The sequence below is a fragment of the Mus caroli genome, unplaced genomic scaffold (genome assembly GCF_978045245.1).
Source record: "Mus caroli unplaced genomic scaffold, Mus_caroli_1 scaffold_1, whole genome shotgun sequence".
NCBI lineage: Eukaryota > Metazoa > Chordata > Mammalia > Rodentia > Muridae > Mus > Mus caroli.
The window spans coordinates 121,956,692-121,981,213 of record NW_028227256.1 but is presented as its reverse complement, the minus strand read 5'-3'; the positions used below and the strand labels follow the sequence as shown (position 1 = coordinate 121,981,213).

The 24,522-nt window shown below is 40.1% G+C and overlaps 1 protein-coding gene across 3 annotated transcripts in view; it reads left to right on the top strand.

Moving 5' to 3' along the window:
* Positions 1-1,158: 1,158 nt before the first annotated feature.
* The window catches only part of Actr3 (actin related protein 3), a 42,487-nt gene continuing 19,123 nt past the window's right edge, over positions 1,159-24,522 (top strand). The window contains exons 1-4 of one of the 3 annotated variants that reach the window (XM_021156795.3): positions 1,159-1,234; positions 1,427-1,599; positions 17,827-17,882; positions 19,721-19,845. In XM_021156795.3, coding sequence (XP_021012454.1) covers positions 1,556-1,599; positions 17,827-17,882; positions 19,721-19,845 — 225 coding nt within the window. In that variant the 5' untranslated portion in view covers positions 1,159-1,234; positions 1,427-1,555. Of the gene's footprint in view, positions 1,235-1,285; positions 1,600-17,826; positions 17,883-19,720; positions 19,846-24,522 lie in introns of those variants that run through there. The other 2 variants (XM_029476493.2, XM_021156788.2) reach the window with 2 other exon arrangements.

The window sequence follows — 24,522 nt, the reverse complement described above, 5'->3', positions numbered from 1 at the left end:
ATGACCCAGCAACATACTTTAAGCTTTCTATGTTACTCTGATGTATTCAAGTTTTAAAAGTATTACTTTTTAAGTCTGTGATGTAAAAAATACATATCTTCTTCTTATCTTTCTTTTTTTTCAACTAGAAGAAGTTGGTATCATGCTAACAGCACTCCACAGAAGGAAATTCATTGTCACTCCAACCAGAATAGAGGCCACCTGCACAGAGTCTATTTTGTAGAACACAACCTCTGGGACGCTGGCCTTTCTTAAAGGCCCGAGATAATCTCACTACTCTTGAAAGAAGTTTATCATCACCCCAAAACCCAAATAAAGGCCATTTGTACAGGCTATGTAGAGCATAACCTCTGGGAAGCTTGCTTTTTTAATTTTTGTTTTATATTTTCTTATGAGGGGGAGGACGTACGCAAAATCAAAGAACAACTTGTGGGGGTCTTTTCATTCCTTCCAGCATGTGGATCTCCGGGGCTCAAACTCAGGCTAGTGAGTGCAAGCACCTCTACCTGCTAAGCCATGTCACTGATCCAACACTTTCCTTTCTTGGAAGACACACAGGAATCCCAAAACCCTGAAGAAGGTGAGTTTGTTATTGTTCAACCTAACGTCTTGGATCCTTGCCTGTCTTAAAAGCAAAGGCCCACCATTTTGGGGAGCTTGCAAACTACAGTGTAATAGTATATCTGACATAAATCTCAGGACACATTCCTTTTCTGACTGCTCACCTAAAGCGATTATGGGGACATGCCGCTGACCACGTTTCCAATTAGCCCTTTACCCCACAGTAGAAAGCCTCCTGCCCATGGCTCAAGTTAGCAGAGAATACACTCAACACCCACCACCACCAAAAGCCAGCTTCCTAACTAAATAACTGCCTGACTTCTGGGCTGCCACTGGCCAGAAAATGCGAACTGGAATCTTCGCAAGTCGGAAGCGGAGCCGCGACCCACAGCAGCGCGCCGCTGCGCATGCGCAGCCGCTTCAGGCCCCCCCCCCCCCCCCCCCTTCAAGTTAAGCTTGGCTTCTGGGCTTCCAGCTATTTAAAAACCCAAAGTGGACTTTCTGGCTATCCGGAAGGGAGCCGGGGCGGGGCCGTCGCACAGTACATTGCACGCACGCACGCGCGCGCACGCTCCTCCCACCCGGAACCGGAAGTGGGAGCGATCGCGGCCTGGGGCCTGGCCTGGCCGGGGCGTCGGCAGCGGCGGCCATCTTGGCTCCCCGCGGAAAGGCAGTGCGAGGGGGAAGAAGTTGTAGGGTGGGGGCGGGAGCGAGGAGGAGGAGGAGGAGGGCGGAGAGCGGAGGGGTAGAGGAGGAGGCCGCGGCAGGGCAGGGCGGGGACAGCCAGCCTGCCGGCCGGCCAGCCTGCTGGGCTTGCGGAAGTACTAGCCGACTGCTCACTCGCTCCTGCTCGGGCTTCCCACAGCTCCCTCCCTTCCTCCCTCCCTCCGGACCGAGGGCGGCCCGGGCCGGTGCATGGTCAGCCAGCTCCCATCTCTAGCTCCCCGGCCTCTCAGCAGCACGGAACGGACGGCAGCGGCGGGCGAGGAGGAAGATGGCGGGACGGCTGCCGGCCTGTGTGGTGGACTGTGGCACGGGGTACGGCGGGTCTTCGGGGTGGGGGAGACTGAGGCCGGGGACGAGCGGAGGAGGGAGATGAATGGGGGGAGCCGGCCAGACTGGCAAGGGGTGGTGCCGGGAGCCTCCCGGGACGGAGATCGTTTCCAGGCCCTTCCTTTCCGAGGAGGCCGTCTGGCCCACCTGGCTGTCCTTTCCCTTCTCTCCCCTTTGCTGCCTGTGAAGCAGGGCACCCACCGGGGACCTCCAGACCTAGGAGCAAGGAAAAAGAGAGAGAGAGAGAGAGAGAGAGAGAGAGAGAGAGAGAGAGAGAGAGAGAGAGAGAGAAGCGCTCCTTGCGGGTTTTGCAAGATCGCGGTGACAACCCTCGATCTCTTAGGGCGTGTGGGTGGGGAGAGCGACGAACCAGGCTGTGAAAATGGGAAGCTAGCATGGGGGGCTTTTGAAGCGGACCCACGCGCCGCCTGGTTTCCGCCCACACCCATTCGTAGCCATCTCCCACTACCCATTGAACCAAGTCAGTTCCAGCGAGCAGGATCTCACGGGGGTTATAGCTCTTGCCTCAAAAAAAGTCCCTTGGTGAGCAAGCGCGCTGCAACTTCCTTAGTTTTGTCAAAGCCGCTTCCTGCTTTCCGTCTTTTATAGCCTTATAAGGTAGTTTTTCGTCTCGAACGTTACCACGTCTTATTAGAACTTTCAAAATTAAGCAGGTTGCATAAAGAATAGATTATGAGTGGTAGGTATCAATATGTCTGAACTAGGAAAAAAAATGTTCTTGTGTGTCCACGGAGGGAGATAGAGGGGAGAAAAAGGGACGCACCCTGGAACGTTCACGTTCGTTTTGTGACTGTCTTAAAAACTGAAAGGGGGTATAAAGGAATGTGTTTGATTTAAAGTAATTATTTCTGATAGTAGTGTGGTTGATTAAAATGACTTTAAAGTAGTGGGTTTTGTATTAATGAACCTTGTCAAGAGTTACAACTTGCTCTGGGTAGTGACCTAGAGAGAAGATTGTACATTTTATTATGTTCTGCGTTGAAATCCTTGGTGGAGGAAGAGGCCTGTCTGATCTCGAATCCCCCAAACACATCAGTGGTTGTGAGGGTAGTTGCCAACCTTTTTCCTCTTATTCACCCTACCAGTTATTTAAGCGATGCCTTTTCTTTTCCTCCACACTAGTTAGTCTGTGTAAATCTCCCAATCTTAACTCTTCTGCCTTTATTTGTAATTCTGTCAGGCAGCTGGAAACAACAGAAAACTTTTTTTTTTCTTGGAAAACACTAGTCTAGTCTTGGAATTTCTATGTATTTTCTTAGTTGACATTTTATTAAAGTTAGGTTTTCTTTTAATCCAGTGTCACCTCCCTGAAGTGTTTGTGTATGTGTGTGTTTAAGTTTATCCTTTTGTAGTTTAATTGATCAGTTGTTGGATGTTAGAGCCATTTTAAAAATTAGAATTAGCCAGAGTGAATAGGACTTTTCAAGTGTATTGTATTGAAGTGACAGTGCTATGTTGTACTTTCATGCTTTAGAAATCGCTGTCAGTAGAGCCACATAGTCACTGATCACCTTATAAATAATGCCATGGCTGCTTAAGTAGGATTTGTCTTTTTAGTCTTTTTATGTATCTATTTTCCTCTTTTGGAATGCAGTTTTGGTTATTTTTGAATGAATAGTATTTGGTCTCCCCTTGAACTTAATTGTCCTTAAGTGACCTTTTTTCTTAAAGGGCAACCTTGAATTAAGAACACATTTGGAGTGACCAGGAAAAGTGGTACAACTTATACCTAGGCTATTTCTGTGTTATATCTCAATTACTAAATCATCACATTACTATATTGATCTCACCTTACAAGGAGAGGTCAGCTGGACAGTCATTTATTTATATATGGAGGAAAATGATTAAAGTCACTTTCTCTGTTCAGTATTTTTACCTTTGCTCACAGTCTGAATTTCCCAATTTTTCTTTATTTTGCTTCTGAAGCCTGTGTGTGTGTGTGTGTGTTTACCCCCATGTTTGTTTGGCTATTCAAGATAACAACTTAGAAAGTCATACTTGAGCTTTATTAGGAAGGTCTTCTCTCAGTGCCCAAGATCAATAGCATGTACAAGAATGACTAGCAGAAAGTTTTACATCTGAAATAACTTGTTTCCCAAACGCAAAAGGTGTCCCTTTAGTTTGTGGCCCCCTCCCTCGCCCCAGCACCATTGCACTTACTCTTAGGTCTTTCTACAATTACTCTCCTAGAGTAAGTGAACATTTATAGGTTGCCCATCCCATCTCATTAAAGAATTGCAAAAAGGGGTAGTGTGTTAAACTTGATGGTGATCTTACAAGCTGGAAATGTTAGGACACATGAGGTTTAATTCCAGAACTTTAAGAAACTTACAGCATAAATTCATCATCATGACCTAGGTTCACATCATGAAGTTTTTTTCAAATACCTAATGAATTAAGAAAGGAACACTTCATATCTGTATTAGGTCAACATACTTTTTGGTCTGTATTTGCAGAGTATTGTAGAATAAAATTTCCTGCTCGGAGAGCTGGTTGCTTCAAAACAAAATGTAGGGCTTGGGAATGTAGCTAAGGGGAAGGTGCCTCATCAGCATGCACAAGGCCCTGCTTCAGACCCCAGTCCAACAGGCTGAAGAGCAGCCATGAGAAAAGCAAGTTTTAAAGCTTTAAAAGGATGTAATACTTCTGTAAATAACGTGATCCTAAGTGAGTTTCCTTCTGCCTGTTTCCTTCATTTCTGCAACAGTGCATTATGTTCTTTTCTCTCTTTATGTATTCTGTTTTTCACTCAGAAACTGCTTTGGTGGCTTATTTCCACTGATTAAATAACAGGTTAATATATAGTCTTATTTTACAAGTCTTGGATATAGTTAAATAAATTACAGAATTTCTCAGATCTATTTTTCTTTTTTAAGCATCTTCCAACTGTAAAGCACAAATACTTTTGTTGGCTTTGGTGAAAGTCGACCTTTATAATCTATCCTGTGGCCGGGTCCTAGAAGTTAAAGACAGGATGAGTTTGAGAGTAGTGGGAAACCATGGATGAATGAAGGCATGCCTGTGAAGTTCAACTTTCTTACTTGGATTCTCTTCATAATGTGTTATAACATCTAAAAGGCAGGAGCATTCATACTATCTTGATAACAAAAACTCATTCAAATTCTTGTTATTGATAACTTGTGTGTGTTTGGAGTCACAGACATGCTGCTATTGAGAAGTCAGGTTCTTAAGACTCTCCTGCTAGTGTCTTTCCTGCTTGCCAGCTTCAAGTTGAAGTACGTGTACTGACTTTGGGATGCATTGTGTCTAGTGACCTTTCGGGTTTATTGTTAAACATAGTTTAGAATTTTTATTTTCAAGATCAGAGGGGAAAGTCTGGCTACTGGTGAACCTGATGGCCAGGATTTTAACTTGTTCTATCTTATTTAACTTGTGACAGCTTTTTTTTAGTTAGTAGGTGGTGGAGTAGGTGCTTGGACTAAGTTCTGTATTTAGGCCTGTGGGGTTTCTTGAGAGTTCCCTTTCAGAGAACTGCATACATCATCTGTTAGTAAAATTAATCCAACTTAATTCTTGATTACAGTAATATTGCAAAAATAATCTTAGCCTTATGAATTTGATTCAGTTAACTAGTGAAAATTTTTTGTCTTTCTTGAGTTTTTCTTTTCCTAAAGATCTTAATTTTTAGACTATTTCCTTGTTCCTTAAAAAAAGAGAGAGAGACTCAGGCTTTTAAGGAAATAGTATTTCGTGAGAGCCCTGTGCAACACCTGTGGCAAGTGCTGTGCTTCAGCTCCTGGCCTTCCCTTCTTCACCTTGTGCAGTGTTGTTTGTAGTATGTAGACAAGAAACTTAAGTTCCAGGTTAAACCACTTGCCTGGGTACAGTAACGTGGAGCCCAGAGGACCAACCACTGAAGTGTTTGATAATTTCAGTATTTTGGGTTGGAGAGGGATTAATTTATTCGATAGTTACTTGAGGATGGTCGAGGTTCACTTTCCTCACAACTCTGCTTGGCGGATGTTCATTGTCGTGAGAGGTACTGGAAATCACTACGCAACTCAGGCTGCCCTTGAACGCACAGTGATTCTCCTCCCTCAGTTTCTTGAGTGCTGGGTTTACTGTTGTGAGCCACCACAACCAGCTAATACTGGCAGTTAATCAAATGTTAAATGGGTGCTTTTCAGATAGTAATAGCTGTTTTCCAGGTTTTAAGGTTTGCAGTGGTTGTGGTCAGGAAGTCAAGCAAGCTGTAATGACTGTCAGATTTGAGCTTTCTTTTTAAGGAGCTGCTTAGCTGCACAGGAGAGTATTTTACAAAAGAAAGGAAGGAAAAGTGTGTTTGTGAATAGTGTTGGTAGAAAGAGTGGCTGCTGGCCTCCTTTATGAGTTTTGGGCTGTTTGATAACAAAATGTGAGTTTATATTGTGCACTGTGAACTAACATTTATCCAGTATCTACTGAGTACCAGATTTTATATTTCAGCAAAATTTTGGTTGCAAAAGAATTTTACTTTATAGGCAATTAGGGAATCCAAATTCTGAATAATAATAATAATAATGCTGAGATCATTTACTGAGTGGAATGTAGTAGGACTGCATCTAGGAGAGGTAGAGGAACAGGACTTGGTATATAGCAGCAACTCTGATCTGTACTGAATATGCTCCTGATTTTAACGATGAATGAATGTGGACAGGAATTAGGAATAGGAATTAGTTTTGTTCTTTGTTTTATTTATTTGTTTATTTATTGATACTGAGTTCCATTGTAGCCCAGGGCGGCCTTGCACTTCTGTCTCCACCTCTTGAGCAAACATTAACGTGCTGGGCTTGCACTGCCACGCCTAGTAAGTATGGTTTTTAAAAACTGCATCAGAGTAGCAACTCTATACACAGTGAGTGGAGTCGTAAGGATTGGGACTACCACCACTATGTGTTCCAACAGGCTTTGTAGATGATTCTGTTCTTTGTTGAGACCAGGTGTCAGGAGCTTACTATGTGTGGCCCAACTCAGGGTAGTCTTCCCATCTCAGTCTCCTAAGAGTGGGGAATGCAGTTATGAGCCAGTATGCCCTATTTCCTACATGATTTTTTAAAAATTATTTATTTATTTTAAAAGCAGCCTTGTTGGTGGCTATTATATAGTAGTGTACAATTTTGCTGTTGGCTACTGGAGATAGGGATGGAGTGAAGGAAGAAGTTTAAAAGACTGCTGCTTTTGTCTGTACCTTCCCTTTCCCAGTTGCATGTTGTTTCTGTATGACTTACAAGGACTCTGGTCAAGTGTTTTGAATTTAATTCAAGTTCTGCCGTAAAAGGACCTTTGACATAGAAGTGCTTTGGACACTTGAAGTCCAGGAGACTTTATTTTTCTCACATGATTTAGCAATTGTAGTTTCTTACCTTATTTATTTATTTATTTAGAGACAGGGTTTCTCTGTGTAGCCGTGGCTGTCCTGGAACTCACTCTGTAGCCCAGGCTGGCCTCGAACTCAGAAATCCACCTGCCTCTGCCTCCCAAGTGCTGGGATTAAAGGTGTGTGCCACCACTGCCCCGCTACCTTATTTATTTTTATCATGGTTTGTTGCAATTATAATCATCAGTTAGCACTCACTCATACACACACACTCTCTCTCTTTGAATTAAATGGTTTTAAAGAAAAAGTATCATGTTTTGTGATTATTTCCTTATCTCACACAGACCTTGGCCTACCTGTTGTAGTTCTGGGTGCAGTCAGTGGTTTTTGCTTTTTTAAGAGGATGGAAGGATGCACTGCTAGGGTTTGGGGTTAGGATTGTAGACAGAAGAACGAGGATTTCAAGATTGTGATCTTGAGTGATTAGGACAATATAGGAGTTAGGCTTTTGTTTGTTTTGTTTTTAACAAAACCTGTTTTTTTTTGGGGGGGGGTGAAGTGTGGAGGTGTGTAAACATCAGAGGACAACTTTGAAGAATTGGGTTTTTTTCCTTCTACCATGTGGACCCTAGGGAAAAAATACAGATGCCTTGGCTTGGCAGCAAGAACGTCTACCAGTGAACAATCTCTTTTGCCTAGGAATTAATTTTAAGAATCTTTAAATTTGGAAACAGAGAGATGGTTCTGTAGGTGAAGGCACTTGTAACTAACCTAGCCTGATGGCGCACATCAAATAAATGTTGAAAAAACCCCACAACAACAAAACCCCCCCCAGTAAAATAGTTGTATTTGTAATGCTATCTGTAGCTGGACATCTCCTTGAGGAATACGAAATAGACACTTCCCTAAGTCAAAGAAACATTGAGAAGTTATGGTAGCAGTTTGTAGACTGAAGCTAATGAAATGAGAATTGAAAAAGAAAAGAATAGAGAGATTGAGTATCAGTGCTTCTTTAATACACAGTGTGAAGCAGCTTCTGGAATGTCATGGTGGGAGTAAGGGAGCCAGCACATGTGGCTTGTGAGTCATCATTCTATTTAGTCCTGTGTTCTAAGAGGAGGGGAACAACTTTACAGTTGTGCCAAATCCCACTCCCCAACCAGTAGCAATGGTTAAAATGTTAGCCTGGAGGCAGAAGTGTGGAATGGCTAAAATGTAGCTTCCAGTAACATTTCCTGCAACAGAATTCCTCTAGTTAATGAAAGCTTACAGTGTGTGTAATCCTATTGGAACTTGTTAGGGTTTTAATGACACTACCTGTCTATAGCCACGTGCATAAAGAAGCAAGAACAAACAGTTAAATGCTAACAACACTACAAAATGCACTCTCACTCACCAGGTCTTTAAATATTCATGAGTTAGGCAGTGTAAGATAGGTGATGTTACTGTTATAAATTTGGTTCTTTAGAAAAAAAGTGATGGTTACAAATACTTTGTATTTGGTTGTTGTTTGGTTGTTGTGTAACTATGTGGGCCTTTACATCCTAAGGTGCTCACGCACGCACGCGCACACACACACACACCAAAAAACCCATTTTATAATAATCACTGGAGCAAAAAAGACAGATGACATTCTTATGTTCTCAAGAGGCATTTTGTGAAATTTTAATGATTTGTTGTTGTTTTAGAGTTTTTCTCCCAAATCAGTCTTATTTTCAGCTTATTAGCTTTTTCATACCAGTTCCTTGAAACCAGTAAAGGAGTGGCAATGAGTTTGTGTACTGTGTCTTCCTTTACCCAGGTACCTGAACATACAGAGATGTGCTGATTCAGAACATTCCTTCACTTTCTTCCTAAATGCTTTTGTTTTCTTTTTAAAAGATAATATATTTTTGTTTCCACCTCCCAACAAACTACAACACTATGCATTGCCCCAGTGTTAACTATGAACAAAGGGTTTTTAAGACGAGGGATTTGGGATACAAAGACCTTACATTTAGGCTTGATTTTTAAACTGTGAAAATGTAAACTATGTTTTTAGTATTAGTCTAAACCAGAGAACAAATACTTGCTTGTTTAAAGTTTAGAAATTATTTTAAGTAAATATAATGTGTCTTGTAAGCAATTTTTTTAAGAATTTATTTACTTTGTATTACTTTCATAAATTAAGTGAAACTGTGTACTGGCTGGTTTTGTGTGTCAACTTGACACAAGCTGGAGTTATCACAGAGAAAGGAGCCTCCCTTGAGGAAATGCCTCCATGAGATCCAGCTGTAAGGCATTTTCTCAATTAGTGATCAAGAGGGGAGGGCCTTAGCCAGTTGTGGATGGTGCTGTCCCCAGGGCTGGTAGTTGGGTTCTATAAGAAAGCAAGTTGAGCAAGCCAAGGGAAGCAAGCCAGTAAGCAGCACCCCTCCATGGCTCCTGATCAGCTCCTGCTTCCAAGTTCCTGCCTTGTGTGAGTTACTGTCCTCACTTCCTTTGGTGATGAACAGCAATGTGGAAGTTGGAAGTGTAAGCTGAATAAACCCTTTCCTCCCCAACTTGCTACATGGTCATGATGTTTGGTGCAGGAATAGAAACCCTAAGACAAATTGTAATGAATTTTTCTTTTAAAAGATTTAAGTGAAGTACCTAATTATTCACATAGAATTAATCATAGAGCTGAGCACTGCACTGGAGAAAGTGTAGTGGGGAGGGCAAGCAGGCATTAGACCTGCCCCAGTGACACCCCTCCAACAAGACCACACCTCCTGTTAGCACCTTTCTCCTTCATTCAAGTAACCACAGATGTTGAGTGGTTTGTGGAAATCAGCCACTTTAAGCTCCTTTGTAAGTTTGTTTTTGAGATAGCTATTCCTTACAGAAATAGATACATTTTGTATTTTAAAGGTAAGGATTCTGAGGTATTGAGTAGATCTAGAGCAGTGGTTCTCAGCTTTCCTAATGGCTGCCTCTCTTTAATACAGTTCCCTTTTTGTGGTGGTGACCTGATCATAAAATTACTTCGCTGCTACTTCATAACTGTATAATTTTACTACTGTCATGAATTGTAAATATCTGATATGCAAGATAGCTGCTGATAAGTGACCCATGTGAAAGGGTCCTTTGGCCTCCAAAGGGGTCATGACCCATATGTTGAGAACCACTGATCTAGAGTTTGAGCTCCAAGGTACAGTCCTTTCAGAAACTGTTCAGTAATATACTGTATTCAGTAAGTGGTTAAATCTTTAATACAGTTTTAAAGAGAATTATTCTTAAAGCATCCATCCTTTAAAAAATAATTATCTTTAGAACTACTAAATTTAGTATTGTAAAAACATTTTGATGTTGATGATTTTTCTGGCTAGCTCAAATGAATGAGACTGAGACTATAAGATTTATTTAATCAAGCTTTATGGCAACTGGCATAACTGGGCAGTTAATAATCTAATCCTTTAAACTAATCTGGCTACCTCCCAGCCAAAATCCCCAAGATACTTGCATTTTAGTATTGGTCTGGCTCTCTGGGCTTCAGGTGTTCAGGTCTTTTTCCCCACGATGTCTCCCAGACCCCTTTCTCTTGGTGAATCCTCTCTCTCATCCTCCCCTTGTCTCTCTCCTCCTGGCTGGCAGAGAAGTCCAGCCCTCGTCTCTCTTCTGCCCAGCCATTGGCTGATCAGCTTTTATTGACACGTCAGAGAATAAGTGGGAAGCAATGTTTATACAAACTTCAAAATAGCAGCTACTTAGAATAAGCATTACAATGCCATGTCCTGATTGCAACAAGACATGAGGACAGAATAATGCAAGGATCATCTTTACACAGTGCACAATAACGTTATGCCTACACGTATAAACATGGAATGTGTAAAAGGTTATAGTGACCAATTACAATGCAAATTAAATGAGGAATTGTGTATGGTTCACTTAAGTATTCTGAGAATAAGTACTGTGTCTAGTGGACATGTTGACAGTTGCAGATTAATTTTAGATAGTTCAGTTAGTGAAATAATTTCTAATAGTTAAATGTCAAAAGGAAAGGGACTCTATTTTTGCAGTTTGAGTTTGAAAGTGAGTATCTACTGTGCATTGAAAAGGAACTGAGTGTGCGGTGGAGCACACTTATAACCCCAGCACTGTGGGGATGCAGAAGGGTTTGGAGTACAAGGTCACCCTTGGCTGCACAGTGAATTTAAGGCTAGCTTGGGACACCTGAGATCCTATCGGTCCTTTATTGTCAGCCACCATACAAAATATAGTAAGATAAATAATTGAATTTAGGAAAATACATTTCTCTGGATAAAGAAAAGTTAACTAGACTCTGAGGCCTTGTTCTGTGGCTCTGAAATAATGATTGTGTAGTTGAAATGAAACTGAGTAGTAGGGTTAGATAGATGGCTATCTCTGGAGCACATGGCATACTTGGGACTATTTTACCTAAAAAGTATACGAAGTTCTAATAAAGACATGAATGTTTACTGTTTAAAAGGCTTTACAGTTTTGCTTTATAATGAAAGGGTAGTGGCAACAGCAGATAATTAGTAATGACTGAAACTTTTATTGTCTCTAGAACACCTTAGGCCAGCCTGGTCTACAGAATGAGTTCCTGGACAGCCAGGGCCACACAGAGAAAACCTGTCTCGAAAAACTAAAAAAAAAAAAAAAAAAAAAAAAAAGGCTATCTAATCTGCTGTATAGATTTTAGAAAATTGTCTTTTAAAGCTGAATTCTTTTATCCTGTGGCTGTCCTTGTCAGTATGTGTGAATGACCCTGCTCACCTTGTGTCAGGTTCCTTTGCAATGCAAAAGCCATTTGTAAAACAAAAGAAGATTGAGCTTTGAAAAGGGGGGAGATAAATTTTAAAGTTGTTAGGAAGACTGAGAAGAATCAAAAGAAACATACCTTAGTTTTGCTGTAGACACTTTGGATACAGTAACATCAACAAAATTACTCCAAGACTGTAAAAAGAAAAGAGTCCAGGAACTGAGTGCAGGAACAAAGGAGAGTCCAGACAGAGACGTGCTGCAGAACAGCATGAGACCTAAGCTGAGCCCTTGCTATACTCAGGATTCTAAGTTCTGATCACACTAGCTGGAGTCAGAGCATGTATTGGAGAGTTTGTCCCTGATGTGTGATGAGTCAGTGTCTCTTCCTCTCATACAAGACTGAAGTTTTACCTCCTACCAAGACGTAATTCTCACAAGTGGTTCCTGTCAGTTGGGATTGAAAATTAGATTTTAGAAGGAAAAAAAAAATTGAAGCACCCCCTACAGCAGAAAAGATAAGGAAATGAGAGAAAAGATACAGTGCATGCTGTATGGCAGGCACTGTTTCATATACCTAGGCAATGAGATCAGAGAGCAGACCTGTTAGGTGCGATGTGTAAAGGCTTACATTTGAGTAGTTTTTAGCATGTTCACTAGGTATTACGATCATCAGTTGGGAGCATTTTGCTCACTCAGGGCTCACTAGCAATTCATTCCTTCTGCCCTCAATACTTGGCATATTCTTTCTGATTCACTTTCTGTCTTTTTGTCAACTTTTGGGATTTCACAAAAAATAGAAGCATAAAATTTGTAGCCTTTTGTGATTGGCTTTCATGGGGGAAGTATTTACTGCTGTGATCTGTAATGTTGGACAAGTATTGCCTTATGGACTGGGAAGTGTGGAAGAGATTATTCCAGGAATGGATAGAGGCATGTGGGTAAAATATCAACGCCCAGGTCCTAACAGCATGAAAGGAGGTGTATGGAAGACAAGTCATTTGGGGAGGAAAATTCACTGATTCTTGGAAAGTGAAGTGCTGTCTATTGTTGCTTTTAATTTTATGAGAGCCTTGTGAACTTAGATAAAAAGATTAGAAGTCTATTTCGTGATCTTACAGTCTATCATTATTGATGTGTATAGGATCAGGATCTAAACTTCAAATGGTAGAAGCATCTCCTTTATTTATTTATTTATTTATTTATTTATTTATTTATTTATTTATTTATTACATTTGGTATTAGTCCTTGCTAGGGTAATATAGGTTAGCCTGAGACTGGTTCTGATCATCGAGTTGGCCTCAAATTCAAGAACCTTCTGCTCCAACCTCCGCATACTAAGCTTCTGGAGTGGGCCATTGTTCTTGTCTCACCTGTGTCCTTTTGATCCTAAGTTCCTCCCAGATTCTAAGAATTGAACTTGAAGGAATTAGAATAATGTTGTCTCTGTTGACTGAGGGTTCAGATTTTCTCTCAGTATTCTACCAGGCTTTTTGTGTAAGCTTGATCATTTACTTGCAGGTAGAGAGAAAAAGCTTGGAGTTGTAGATTAGAAAAGCTTGCTAAGCAGTGATTTGTTTTTCCAGCTAATATTTGCTTCAAGCTCTCCTGTAAATTAGCTATGGCATTCTTACTCTAAAGTTCTTAATTGTGGACTCTACTTTTTGAGTTTGGTTATAGAATAAAGAGAAAGCAGTGGAAACTGAGCTTTTTAACAGGAGGTTGTACTGGGATTAATCTGTAGACATCTTTGACTTCCAGCTGGATTGTAAAATTGTATACAAAATATACCATGCAATGTAAGGATAGAAGCAGGTTTTTCATAGGCTTTCAGCTGCTAAGAAATTTTAGAAAATGGGTTTCACAGAGGCAGTGGGGTGAATACATTCCATTCTAAGGTGCTATGACCTTGTGTTTGTTGTGTTGTGCAGTCTGCTTTAAAGTTGGGAAATGCTGAAAGAAAACTAGTGTCATCTTAGACTCTCTTCCTAACTCTCTCTGTAATTTTGAGCCCCAAGGTCTGGTTCATGTGTATAAATCTACTATCACTGAGACTCATTCTCAGCCTTCACAAGTTTATCTGGAGACAAGTGGAGCTGGGGTCACAGGCCCATACCACCACCACTTATGCTCTGCCTTTGCTGTGTTCAGAATATTAATATGTTGATTGTTCTTTGGCTTTTATCACAGCTCATTTTAATCCAGTTCATTTTAAAGTATGATCCATATTCCTTTAAGTGGTTTCACATTTATAATCTATTGGTATTTTCTGTTTTGTTTTGTTTTTTATTTTGGTTTTTTTTTTGAGACAGGGTTTCTCTGTATAGCCCTGGCTGTCCTGGAACTCACTCTGTAGACCAGGCTGGCCTCGAACTCCGAAATTCACCTGCCTCTGCCTCCTGGATGCTGGGATTAAAGGCGTGTGCTACCACCACCCGGCACTGGTATTTTCAAGTATGTTATTTGTTATGAGATGCTTTTGAAATAAAAAAGGCACAAACTACTATATTAAATAAAATTGCTAGTGAGCCCAGAGTGAGGAAAATGCCCCCAACTGACTGGTGATTGTATTACCTAGTGAACATGCTAAAACGTGGCTAACTGGGCTCTAGTCTTTCTCTTTTTCTGACTCCCTGCTTCCAGAATGCATTCAGATTTCCTGATTCTTTATCGCTGTCATTGTGCTGTTTGTTTCTTCAGTGCTCTTTTTATATATAGGATACTTTTTTTTTTTTAATTTAAACCTAACCAGTTTCAACATGTTCTTGGAATTTTCATGTTTCTGGTGATTCTTCCTTGTTATAAGATACAGGAATATTCTTTACTTCATAAAAGCAAGGCTAGTAGTCAGTCTTTCTCTGAAGGCTCACAGCTTTGGGATTGTCTTCTGGTTTTTCATATGAGGAATTTACACAGGACTGAATGTACAGCTGGCTATATACTCTGCTCAGCTCAAGGAGTGAGCGGATCCAATCCAGTTTTTAAAATATTTATTTATTTAGTTAGTGTGTTATGGGCATTTTGTCTGTGTGTATGTCTATATACCACATGTGAGCCTGGTGCCCTCCAAGGCCCAAAGAGAGTTGGATCGTCTGGTATTAGAGTTAGGAATGCTTGTAAGTTGCCCCATGGGTGCTGAGAAGCAAACCCAGGTCACTGGAAGAACAACCTGTGCTCTTAACTGTTGACTCATCTCTTCAGCCCCCTCTTTTCATCTCTTCAGCCCCCTCCTTTTTGTTTTAATTTGGTGGGGACTTTATTAGCTCTTTTACAATTGAGTAATCTTAGAGAAATTGAGACAAATTCATATTCTTATCTTGTAGGCAGTAGATTATCATTTTAAGATTTTGGGTTAGGCAGCGATTTGTAGAGATTATTCTCTTCTGCCTTGCAGGAGTCCCAGACTTGAAAGCAGGACATCTGTTTGAGGGTTTTGGGCTCATACAGTTTGAGGTTATCTTGTATTAGACAAGTCTTCCGTGTCATATGATGTACTCCATTCCATTTACCCAGCAGAGGAGAAGTATACCATTGGTCCTCTTCTTTAGTACAGTTCTCCTCAACCTGTGGTGCTGACCCTCACAGGATCGCAGCTCAGATATCCTGCACGGCAGATAGTCAGTACGATTCATAACAGTAGCAAAACTACATTTATGAATATCAGCAACAATAATTTTATGGTTGGAGTCAGCCCAACATGAGAAACTGTATCAAAGGATCACAACATTAGGAAGGTTGGGAACCATTGCATAGACAGCCTACTAATAACCTGGACTCTCAATGTAATGTTCAAATTTAATGTTGTAATCTTTTGTTTTGTTTTGTTTTTTTGAGACAGGGTTTCTCTGTATAGCCCTGGCTGTCCTGGAACTCACTTTGTAGACTCAGAAATCCACCCGCCCATGCCTCCTGAGTGCTGAGATTAAAGGTGTGCGCCACCACGCCCGGCTAATGTTGTAATTTTATTTCTGATGGGAATCCCCATGGGAGGAACATGTCCATCAGTTTGTGGTGGTTTTTATGTATGTGAGCACTTCTGATTTCTGTCTGCAGACCTGTGGACAGTTCAGAAATGTTCACTTCCAGCAATTATGGGAGTTCTGTTGTACCCCTGGTTCCCCCACCCACGATGCATACACACATAGAGATTTGACATTAGTAATACATTTTGGATTGGAAGATTAAAATACTACTTTGTTGTGAAAGGGTATCAAATATAAACTGCAATATGAGTCTCAATAGGCTTATAAAATGGTAAGTTTGTCATAATTGTATACATTTAAAACTTAAGGCATATATGTGATTTAAGATAGTGTAAGGAGTAGACAGGATGAAGAGAATGTGTGGAAAGTAGAATTAGCATGGATACTTGTGTGTGCTATGTCGGGTACTGTGGTAAATAAATACTTTACCATGCTATCTGGTTTATCCCTTGTGAGAGCCCAGTTAACTTTTTTACAGTCAGAAATTATTAAAAATATAGAGGCAGTTGGTTGTCTGGAGAAGTTGTGAAAGTTTGAGCCAGAGGCAGTTGATACATAACCTGAATTTTGCAAGATGAGTAGCGGTTGTGTTGAGGGCTGAGGGCAGTCATTGCATGAGGTCAGAGTAGGGTTAATAGAGGCTAATGGCATGAGATGAGCCCAGCTCTTCAGCAGCTGTCAGCAGTTCTATGGTTCCAGAGGCTAACACTATCAGAGCACTGAGAGGGCTTCTTAGGCATCCTGTTAAAGGAACAGTATTGTTTGAGAGTTTTGCTTTAAAAAAAAAAAAAGGCATAGGCAGTGGGAAATATTTGAAGGTTTAGGTGACGAAGCAAAGTCATATTTTGGACAGTCTGTGTTTCTCCTAATATTTATTGGTTGAGTGTATTTGGCATACTCAGTTCTTTGAACTTAGTTTTGGGACTGACTGTCCCAAAAGAAATGCTTTTTTTTTTTCATATTTGAAAACTTTTCTGCAGCTATTATTAGAGTTTAGTGATGTCACAGCAAATTACCTACTTCTATTTAGTAAGTTTGCATATGGAATAATACAAACTGTTGTGACTGGCTCTCTAAAGCTTACTAGTAGTTAACAGTGTTCACATCTATTTTATAATAGCTCTTAGCATGTTGTCAACACTCCATTATGATTTCTAATTATTAGAATTTTTGTTAATATTTTAGTAGTTTTCATTTTTTAATAATGAATATACTGAATCAAAACATTAAAAAGTCACTTTAATAGTATAACACTCAAGTGATGTGAAATGACATATAATTAAAAAATAATCATTTCACTTTTGTTTCTTACTTGCTTTGCTCCCATAGATGCAACCAAAATTCCTATGTCGTACATTTTAGAAATAGTTTGTGTCCAGGTTATCAAATGTATTTCATATGTTCTTATTCTTCTCCTTTGTGTTTATTTCACTTTTATGTAGGTATAGCACACTTTGCTTGTTGTTCTATACCTTGCTTTGTTCAGCTACTCCAGTATATCTGAAAGTGTTCCAATCAGTATGTAAAAGGGGCATAATAGTCACAGTGTAAATGAGTAAACTTACAAAGGCAGAGTGTGTGAGTAAAGACTCCTGCTGTCAAGCATCATGATCTACATTTAGTCTTCATGATGGACAAGACACCCAACTCTTGAAAGTTATCCCCCGACTTCCATACCTGCATTATGGTGCACGCCTGTGCATATATACATGCATTCATACATACATAATGTACATTTTTTTTTTAAAGTTGTGGGCATTTGAGTTTGTAGCTTAGTAATAGAGCACTCGCCTAGCTTGTGCAAAGCCCCATGATTTGGTCCACAAATACAGCAGAAAGAAACAGAACTGTAGATATATGTGATTTTGATAGTTTCTCAGTGTCACAGCTCTGACCTTCCTTCAACTCGCTCTGTAGTCAGGCTGGCCTCAAACTCACAGAGATCTGCCGGCCTCTGCCTCTTGAGTGCTGGGATTAAAGATGCACACCACCATTGCCTAGCAAGTGATTTAGATAGTTTTCAAGGCAGAGATGCTGAATGAACTAAACTTCTGAATATGTATATACAACAAACTCTCACTTTTTAACAAAATTGCAGAATACATATTGAGATTAGTGAAATTTTATGAAATTTTTATTTTGCAGATATACAAAACTAGGATATGCTGGAAATACAGAGCCACAGTTTATCATCCCATCATGTAAGTATTTTACCTCATGGATGAGCTGATTTAAAGGTTTTCCTCATTTCATTATCAAAGTAAAACAAGACATCAAGCATGCTATTATATCAGAATCAGGCATTTAGAAACAGGATTGCCTGTAAATGGAACCTTATTTCCAACTCTTTTAACTATTCATTTTAAGTCTTTACCAAATCTGCTAAGTATCTCTTTAAGGAAAACAAAACCAAACCAGACCCATTAGTGATATGATAATTAAATAGTTTCTGCTTTGAGGATATTGCTGCTACCTGTGTGTATCTGTAACTGGTTATTAAGTAGCTCAACTAAAGTGACGGTCCTTTGGCTGGACGTCCATTACTGTTCGCAAGACCTATCCTGTAGACATCTGATGCAAACGCCAATATTTCACAGTGAGGAGCCAGTGGTCTTTGACTGTTTGCTGATATCCTATAAGCATGCTGTGCTTAACATTGTCTTTGGGAACTTTTGTTCTATTCTGCTTCTGTTAACATTCTGCTAGTTGTAACAGTTTTAGTAGATTTAGATTGTTACAGGTATTTTTATTAGTAAAGGTGTGTATTATCCTCAGCGTTATTTTTGTATTTTTGATTTCCATCATCTTAAGGCTGTTTGCACAGTTATAACGAGTGACGATGCTTAACTTGAATTCACAAAATTAAAACCTAATTAGACTACATAGCAGGTTTTTTAAAACAGTGTTTTACTTTTAGTCGTGTGTGTATGAGATATCTGCCTTGTGTGTCTATGGGTACCGTATGTGTATATGAGACACAGGAGAGTATCCAGTCCCCTAGAGCTGGAGATGGCAGTTGTGAGAACTAAATGTGGGTTCTCTGGGTGAACTGTATGCTCTCTTAATCACTAAGCCATCTCCAGCTCCAAAAAGTACACCAGTACCAGTAGATTTTACCTCTGGGAATAGACACAGAATTCTGAAATTATTTAAAGGGATTACTTTTTGTATTTAAGATTAAAATTTAGTAGATCCCCATTGGATAAGAATAAATAGAGATGTAAAGAAAGCTTGTTTTTAAAAGTTCTTTTGTAGATTTTTCTCCTTTTATTGGTTAGTGTTATTTACCTTTAATTTCTTGATTATCCATTAAGCTTTATCTTGACTTTATAAGATTACAGTTTTATTTTGAACTTATTGTACGTATATTGAGTATGGTTGCATAGTTGTCATAACATGCATGTAGAGGTCAGAATGACTTTCTTACAAGTCAATTCTCTCCTTCCATCATGTGGGTTCTGGGGATCGAACTTAGGTCATGAGACTTGTGGAACAAGTACTTTTACCCACTCAGCCATCTTTCTGGCAGTACAGGATTCAGAGCTAAGCTAAGGGTTGGTAGCAAAGGACTGCAATTCTTATTACTTGGGAAGCTAAGGGAAGCAGGTTCCAAGTTTAAGACTGGCTGGATAACTTAGTGAGTTGTGTCTCAAAAGTAAAAAATTTAAAAAGGCTGGGTAGATAGCTTGGTGGAAGTATATACCTGATATGCGTAAAACCCTAGTAACACACATGCAGCCACATAATTAGAATCAAAATAGATTTAATAGTTGTTGGAAATAGAGCTGAAATAATCCCATAGTAATACATTGGGGGGGGGGGTTATATTTGAGACCTGATCCCTGAGATGAAGCTGAGGTATGGGTGTATGGAAGGCATTTTGTCTATGGCTTTTGTTCATTAGTTGAGAGTTTTAAGTATTCTGGATCATGCTTATTTGTTGTTTTTAGTAACATTTTACAATTGAAGAAGGCAAGTTAAAAGTTGTTTCATTTGAAGAGATGAAATGTTTAAGATGTCTAATTACCTTACTCCAAAGGTATTGCCATTAAAGAGTCTGCAAAAGTGGGTGACCAAGCCCAGAGGAGGGTGATGAAAGGCGTGGATGACCTAGACTTCTTCATTGGTGATGAAGCAATAGAAAAGCCCACATATGCAACAAAGGTATGTTTCTAAGAGGGCTCCAATCAGCTGGTGGCTGGTTTCACTCTGTTGTGGGCTTGTTGCTCTCTCACATTGAGTTTTCTGGTTTAAAATGTTCAAGACAGGAACTCACCTGGAACTGGCTGTGTAGACCAGGCTGCTCTTAAGTTCATAGATTTGCCTGCTTCTGCCTTTTTGAGTGCTAGGATTAAAGGTGCTTAAAGCCAGATTTAAAACCATACCTCGCTCTGCTCTCATCTTCCTAACTGTAAAAATGTCTCCTTTCCCTTCAGCTTTAACACAGTGAAGTGGGTGGATTTACTTTTCTGTGCCCTTGCCTCTCAGGGCCCTCGGTAGGGAATGAGTGTTCTTTCGTCTCTGCATTACTACATCTAGAGAGATTTCCTTCTTGGATCAGATATTCATTTCTTCTAAGCCACGAGGGAACATTGTTCTTCCTCTTTCCTTCCCTGCCTTTTCTGTCTCTTGATTGAAATAGAACTTAAACAGCAAAGCAAGTAGTCTTCATTATGCAGCTTGGAGAATTTATGTGGCTGATTGTACCAGGTAAGAGCAAATCTTGTAACACAGGTCTTCCTGTGTCTTTGTTCACAGCCACTTCTACAGCCTTCTTGGAAGGTAAACACTTCCAAGCATTCATTTCCTCCTTCGTGCTTTTCTCCCTTTGTAATTTTAAATGAATAACTACCCTACCATATGTAAAAATAAATCGTTGCAGTTTTTGCTTTGTGCTGAAAAGAAAGTAGCAAGAAACAGCTTCTCTCCCAGGGATATTATGAAGTGAGTAAAAGGAAAGGAAAGCAGGATAGAGCGTTGTAGGCATGTGCCACAGAAGTTGTTAGTCTAGTTGGGGATTTAGCAGTCCATGAGGGATAAATTCTTGAGCTGAGTCTGGAGTTAGGCAAGATGTACAGACAGCCATTAGGCAGAAGCTAGTACAAAAGAAGGCTTATTAGGAAGACAGGGAGCAGCATAGCTTATGTGCCTGAAATCCAGGGGCTTCATGAGAGCCAGTTCCACCCACAGGTAACATTCATGGGTATACTTGATCAACAGTGTTCCTAAGTTCTATTTGGATTTGAATTTTGGCTGTGCTTCTTTTTAGCTTTGTGGTATTATTCTATGGCTTAACTTTCTGTAATTTAGTTATTTATGGATGCAATAGAGCTATTAGTACTTCAGGGTTAGTATAGACCTTGTTTAGAAGATGGCTATAAAGGAATGGTTGTAGTACTCAAATAGTGAAGTGTAATTATTTGAGGGAGGCATGTATATTTCTGAAGTAATGATGTATGGCAAGGGATGTTTGTGACTTGGGCCAAGGCAGAAGTTTTCAACCTTCTTAATGCTAAGCCTTCCAAACATTTTAATACCCTTTAATATGCCCTTTAATATAGTAGTTCCTCATGTTGTGATGATTCCCAACCATATATTTTGTTGCTACAGTTATGAATTATAATGTAAATACCTGATATGCAGGCTAGCTGATATTCAACCCCCTAAGGGTTCATAATTCACAGGCTGAGAGCTGTTGGACTAAGGTAAATGCTGGTAGGGATAAAGAGTTGAAAGGGGTATGTGTATGTGTGGTCATTCCCATGTGTACATTAAAATGTTACAGAAAAATTCAAAGCTAAAAGTAGAGGAAAGAGCTGTGTGTGGTGCACACCTTTAATCCCAGCCCTTGGGAGCCAGAGGCAGAGGCAGAGGCAGAGGCAGAGGCAGAGGCAGAGGCAGGATCTTTGTGAGTTTGAGGCCATTCTAGTTGTGTATAGCAGTTACCAGGCCAGTCAGAGCTGCATAGTGAGACTTGTCTCAAAACAACAGTAAAGTAAATCAATAAAAATAGAAGAAAAATATATTGACCCCACACTTCCCTTTCACTCAGCTTTGGCAATTACAACGCGTAACTAACCTTACGTTGTTATTTCATTCCCCTATTATTTTCTAGTCATTTAAAAGTACTTGCCTGTTACCAGCAACTCATGGTTTTAGTTAGAGTTTAATACATTTCTCCTGAGTAATTTCTAATTGGTAAATGTTTGGGTCATGGTTAAAATAAGGACTTTCCACTGGATTTAGTAGTTAAGTCTCATGAGTCTTCTGCCCTATACTTCCTTCTTTCTGTGTATGTATTTTATCCTTATTTCTTGGTTATTTACTTAAGAGGGAAAATCAGCTGTCTATTAAATTTCCTGTATTCTGATCTTTTGATTGCATTTTTAGTGTACATTTGCCATGATCCACCATTTCTTGTTTATTTTTTATTGTTGGCATAGAAATGTAAGAATCTACATTAGAAGTATGCTAACGTTTATTTTTTTGAGAGTACATAGTATATTTGAAGTACCTATGAGCCAGCTCACCTGTTGCCAGACAGTCTAGTGTGCAGGCTTTGGAGTTCAGAAACAAGATGGATAAGGAAGAGATAAGGAAGGTATCAGTTACTTTGGGCAGTGAATGTTGTCACCTAGGGGAGTCTACAGCAGGAGAGAAGCCTGGGAGGCGCACTAATTAGGCTTGAGTGGAGAGGAACAGAGGCACTCTACATGGAACATCCTATAAGATATCTGCTGAGGCACTGTTTTAGAAGTAGAGTGGAGCTGGATGAATGTAGCTTTGTGAATGGTAGATCAAGAAAGAGTAACAGATGGGATACTATATCTTGACTTAGAGAGGGAGAGATGAAAGGATAAGAGGCAGAAGTAAGATGGAAGAGACATTTACTGCTAAATTCTGCTTAGAATACTGAAAGGGGTACATAACACCGCCTTGGAGAAAGCTGGAGGAGTGTATTCTAGATGACAGATTGGATGAAGTGGAAGCTAGAGAAATGGGCCCATGGCTATGAATGCTCACAGTTCTTTCAATAGGGCCTTCTGCTCATAACTGTCTGGCACTCCAGCCCTGGGGGATAAGACACTTTATTTCTGAACTCTCAGGCACCTGCATTCACATGTACATAACACACAGAGAGACAACCATGTATACATAAATACAGGGAATATTACTAACATTATAGAAGTTTACAGATTTGGTGAAGTAGATTCAGTTTCTCTCTTGAGTTTCCTTAATCTGTAAAAGATATTAGGCATTACCTGCTGCTCAAGGGAAGGCTGCCTAGGGAACGCTGAGATATTGGTGTGGTCAGAAGAATAACACTATGGAGTGTCACATGAGCAGAGTGGTTAGTGTAAATGGACTAGACAAGGGGAAGTTCTTTTGCAAAACACAATGACATGCTGTCTTAGGTCGGGTTTCTATTGCTATAAAGAGACTCCATGACCAAAGCAACTCTTATAAAGACAAACATTTAACTGGTGTACAGTTTCAGAGGTTCAGTCCATTATCATCATTGTGGGAAGCATGGCAGCATACAGGTAGACATGGTACTGGAGGAGCCAAGAGTTCTACAGAATCTTGATCTGAAGGGAACCAGGAGGAGACTGTTCCACAGGTAGCTAGGAGGCAGCACTGATTCCAAACTGTGTGGAGCGTGAGCACTAGGAGCCCTCAAAGCTCTTCAACATGTGTCACTATGTAATGCACATCCTCCAACAAGGCCACACCTATTCAGGCATATGGAAACCATCACACATGCCTTCTGAAGTATTGCAGCCAAGGGTGCTCAGGACAACACTGTGGCTAAGTTATCCCTTCATTGCTGATTAGGTGTTGAATGTGTGAAAGGTAATCTGTCACAGAGAATCGGGAGCTTTCTTGGTGCCTTTTATAAAATGTCATTAACATTTACAGTGACACCTAGATTTTGAAAAAGAGTGTATGTGACAGTTGTTTATTAAGTAGATAGCTAGCAAGATTCAAGTACTATAGCAGCCACAAAAAAAGGCAGCTTAATTTGAAGGAAATTACTTTTCCCTCATGGTTAACAGTTCCCATTGGTGTGCTTGGCCTGATACGGCTGTTAACAGTGGATTGAACTAGAGATTGCTATTTCCCTTCCCTTCCCTTCCCTTCCCATCCCTTCCCTTCCCTTCCCTTCCCTTCCCTTCCCTTCCCTTCCCTTCCCTTCCCTTCCCTTCCCTCCCTTCCCTTCCCTTCCCTTCCCTTCCCTCTCATTCTTTGCTTTGCTTTGCTTTAAAAGTGGATTTGGGAGTATGTGTGCAATATTTGGTTTTTATATAGCAACAGCTGGCAACCCAATTTTTCAAAGAAACAGTGTCATGAAGTAGTGCAGCACACACTGATGTTGAAAACCAGATGTAGGCTAGGCTAGCACATGGTGTGGTGTGTATCCTGTGTATCCTTGTGAATTCTAAGCCTCACAGATGTGGATTGACTAATAACCTAGAATTCCTTGATTCAACACAAACCTATTTAGCTTTCTAAAGTAAATCCTAAATCCTTAATTATTATTCTAGTATTAAATATTATATATTTAACAATGTTTTTATTTACTGATTTGCTACTATTATTATTTTGAGGTGACATTTCACTGTTGCCCAGAGTACTCTCAAAGTTGTGAGCTCAGGCAGTCCTCCTGTTTCAGCCTCCTTAGTAGCTAACACAGTATGTGTGTGTTACCATATCAGATACCAAGTGTGTACTGTGTTAGATATACAACAGATACCAGTTAACAAGCTAATAATTAAAGATTAAGAAAATTAGGATAAAGTTTAACATTTTTGACAATATTCATTTTACGTTTCAACCACC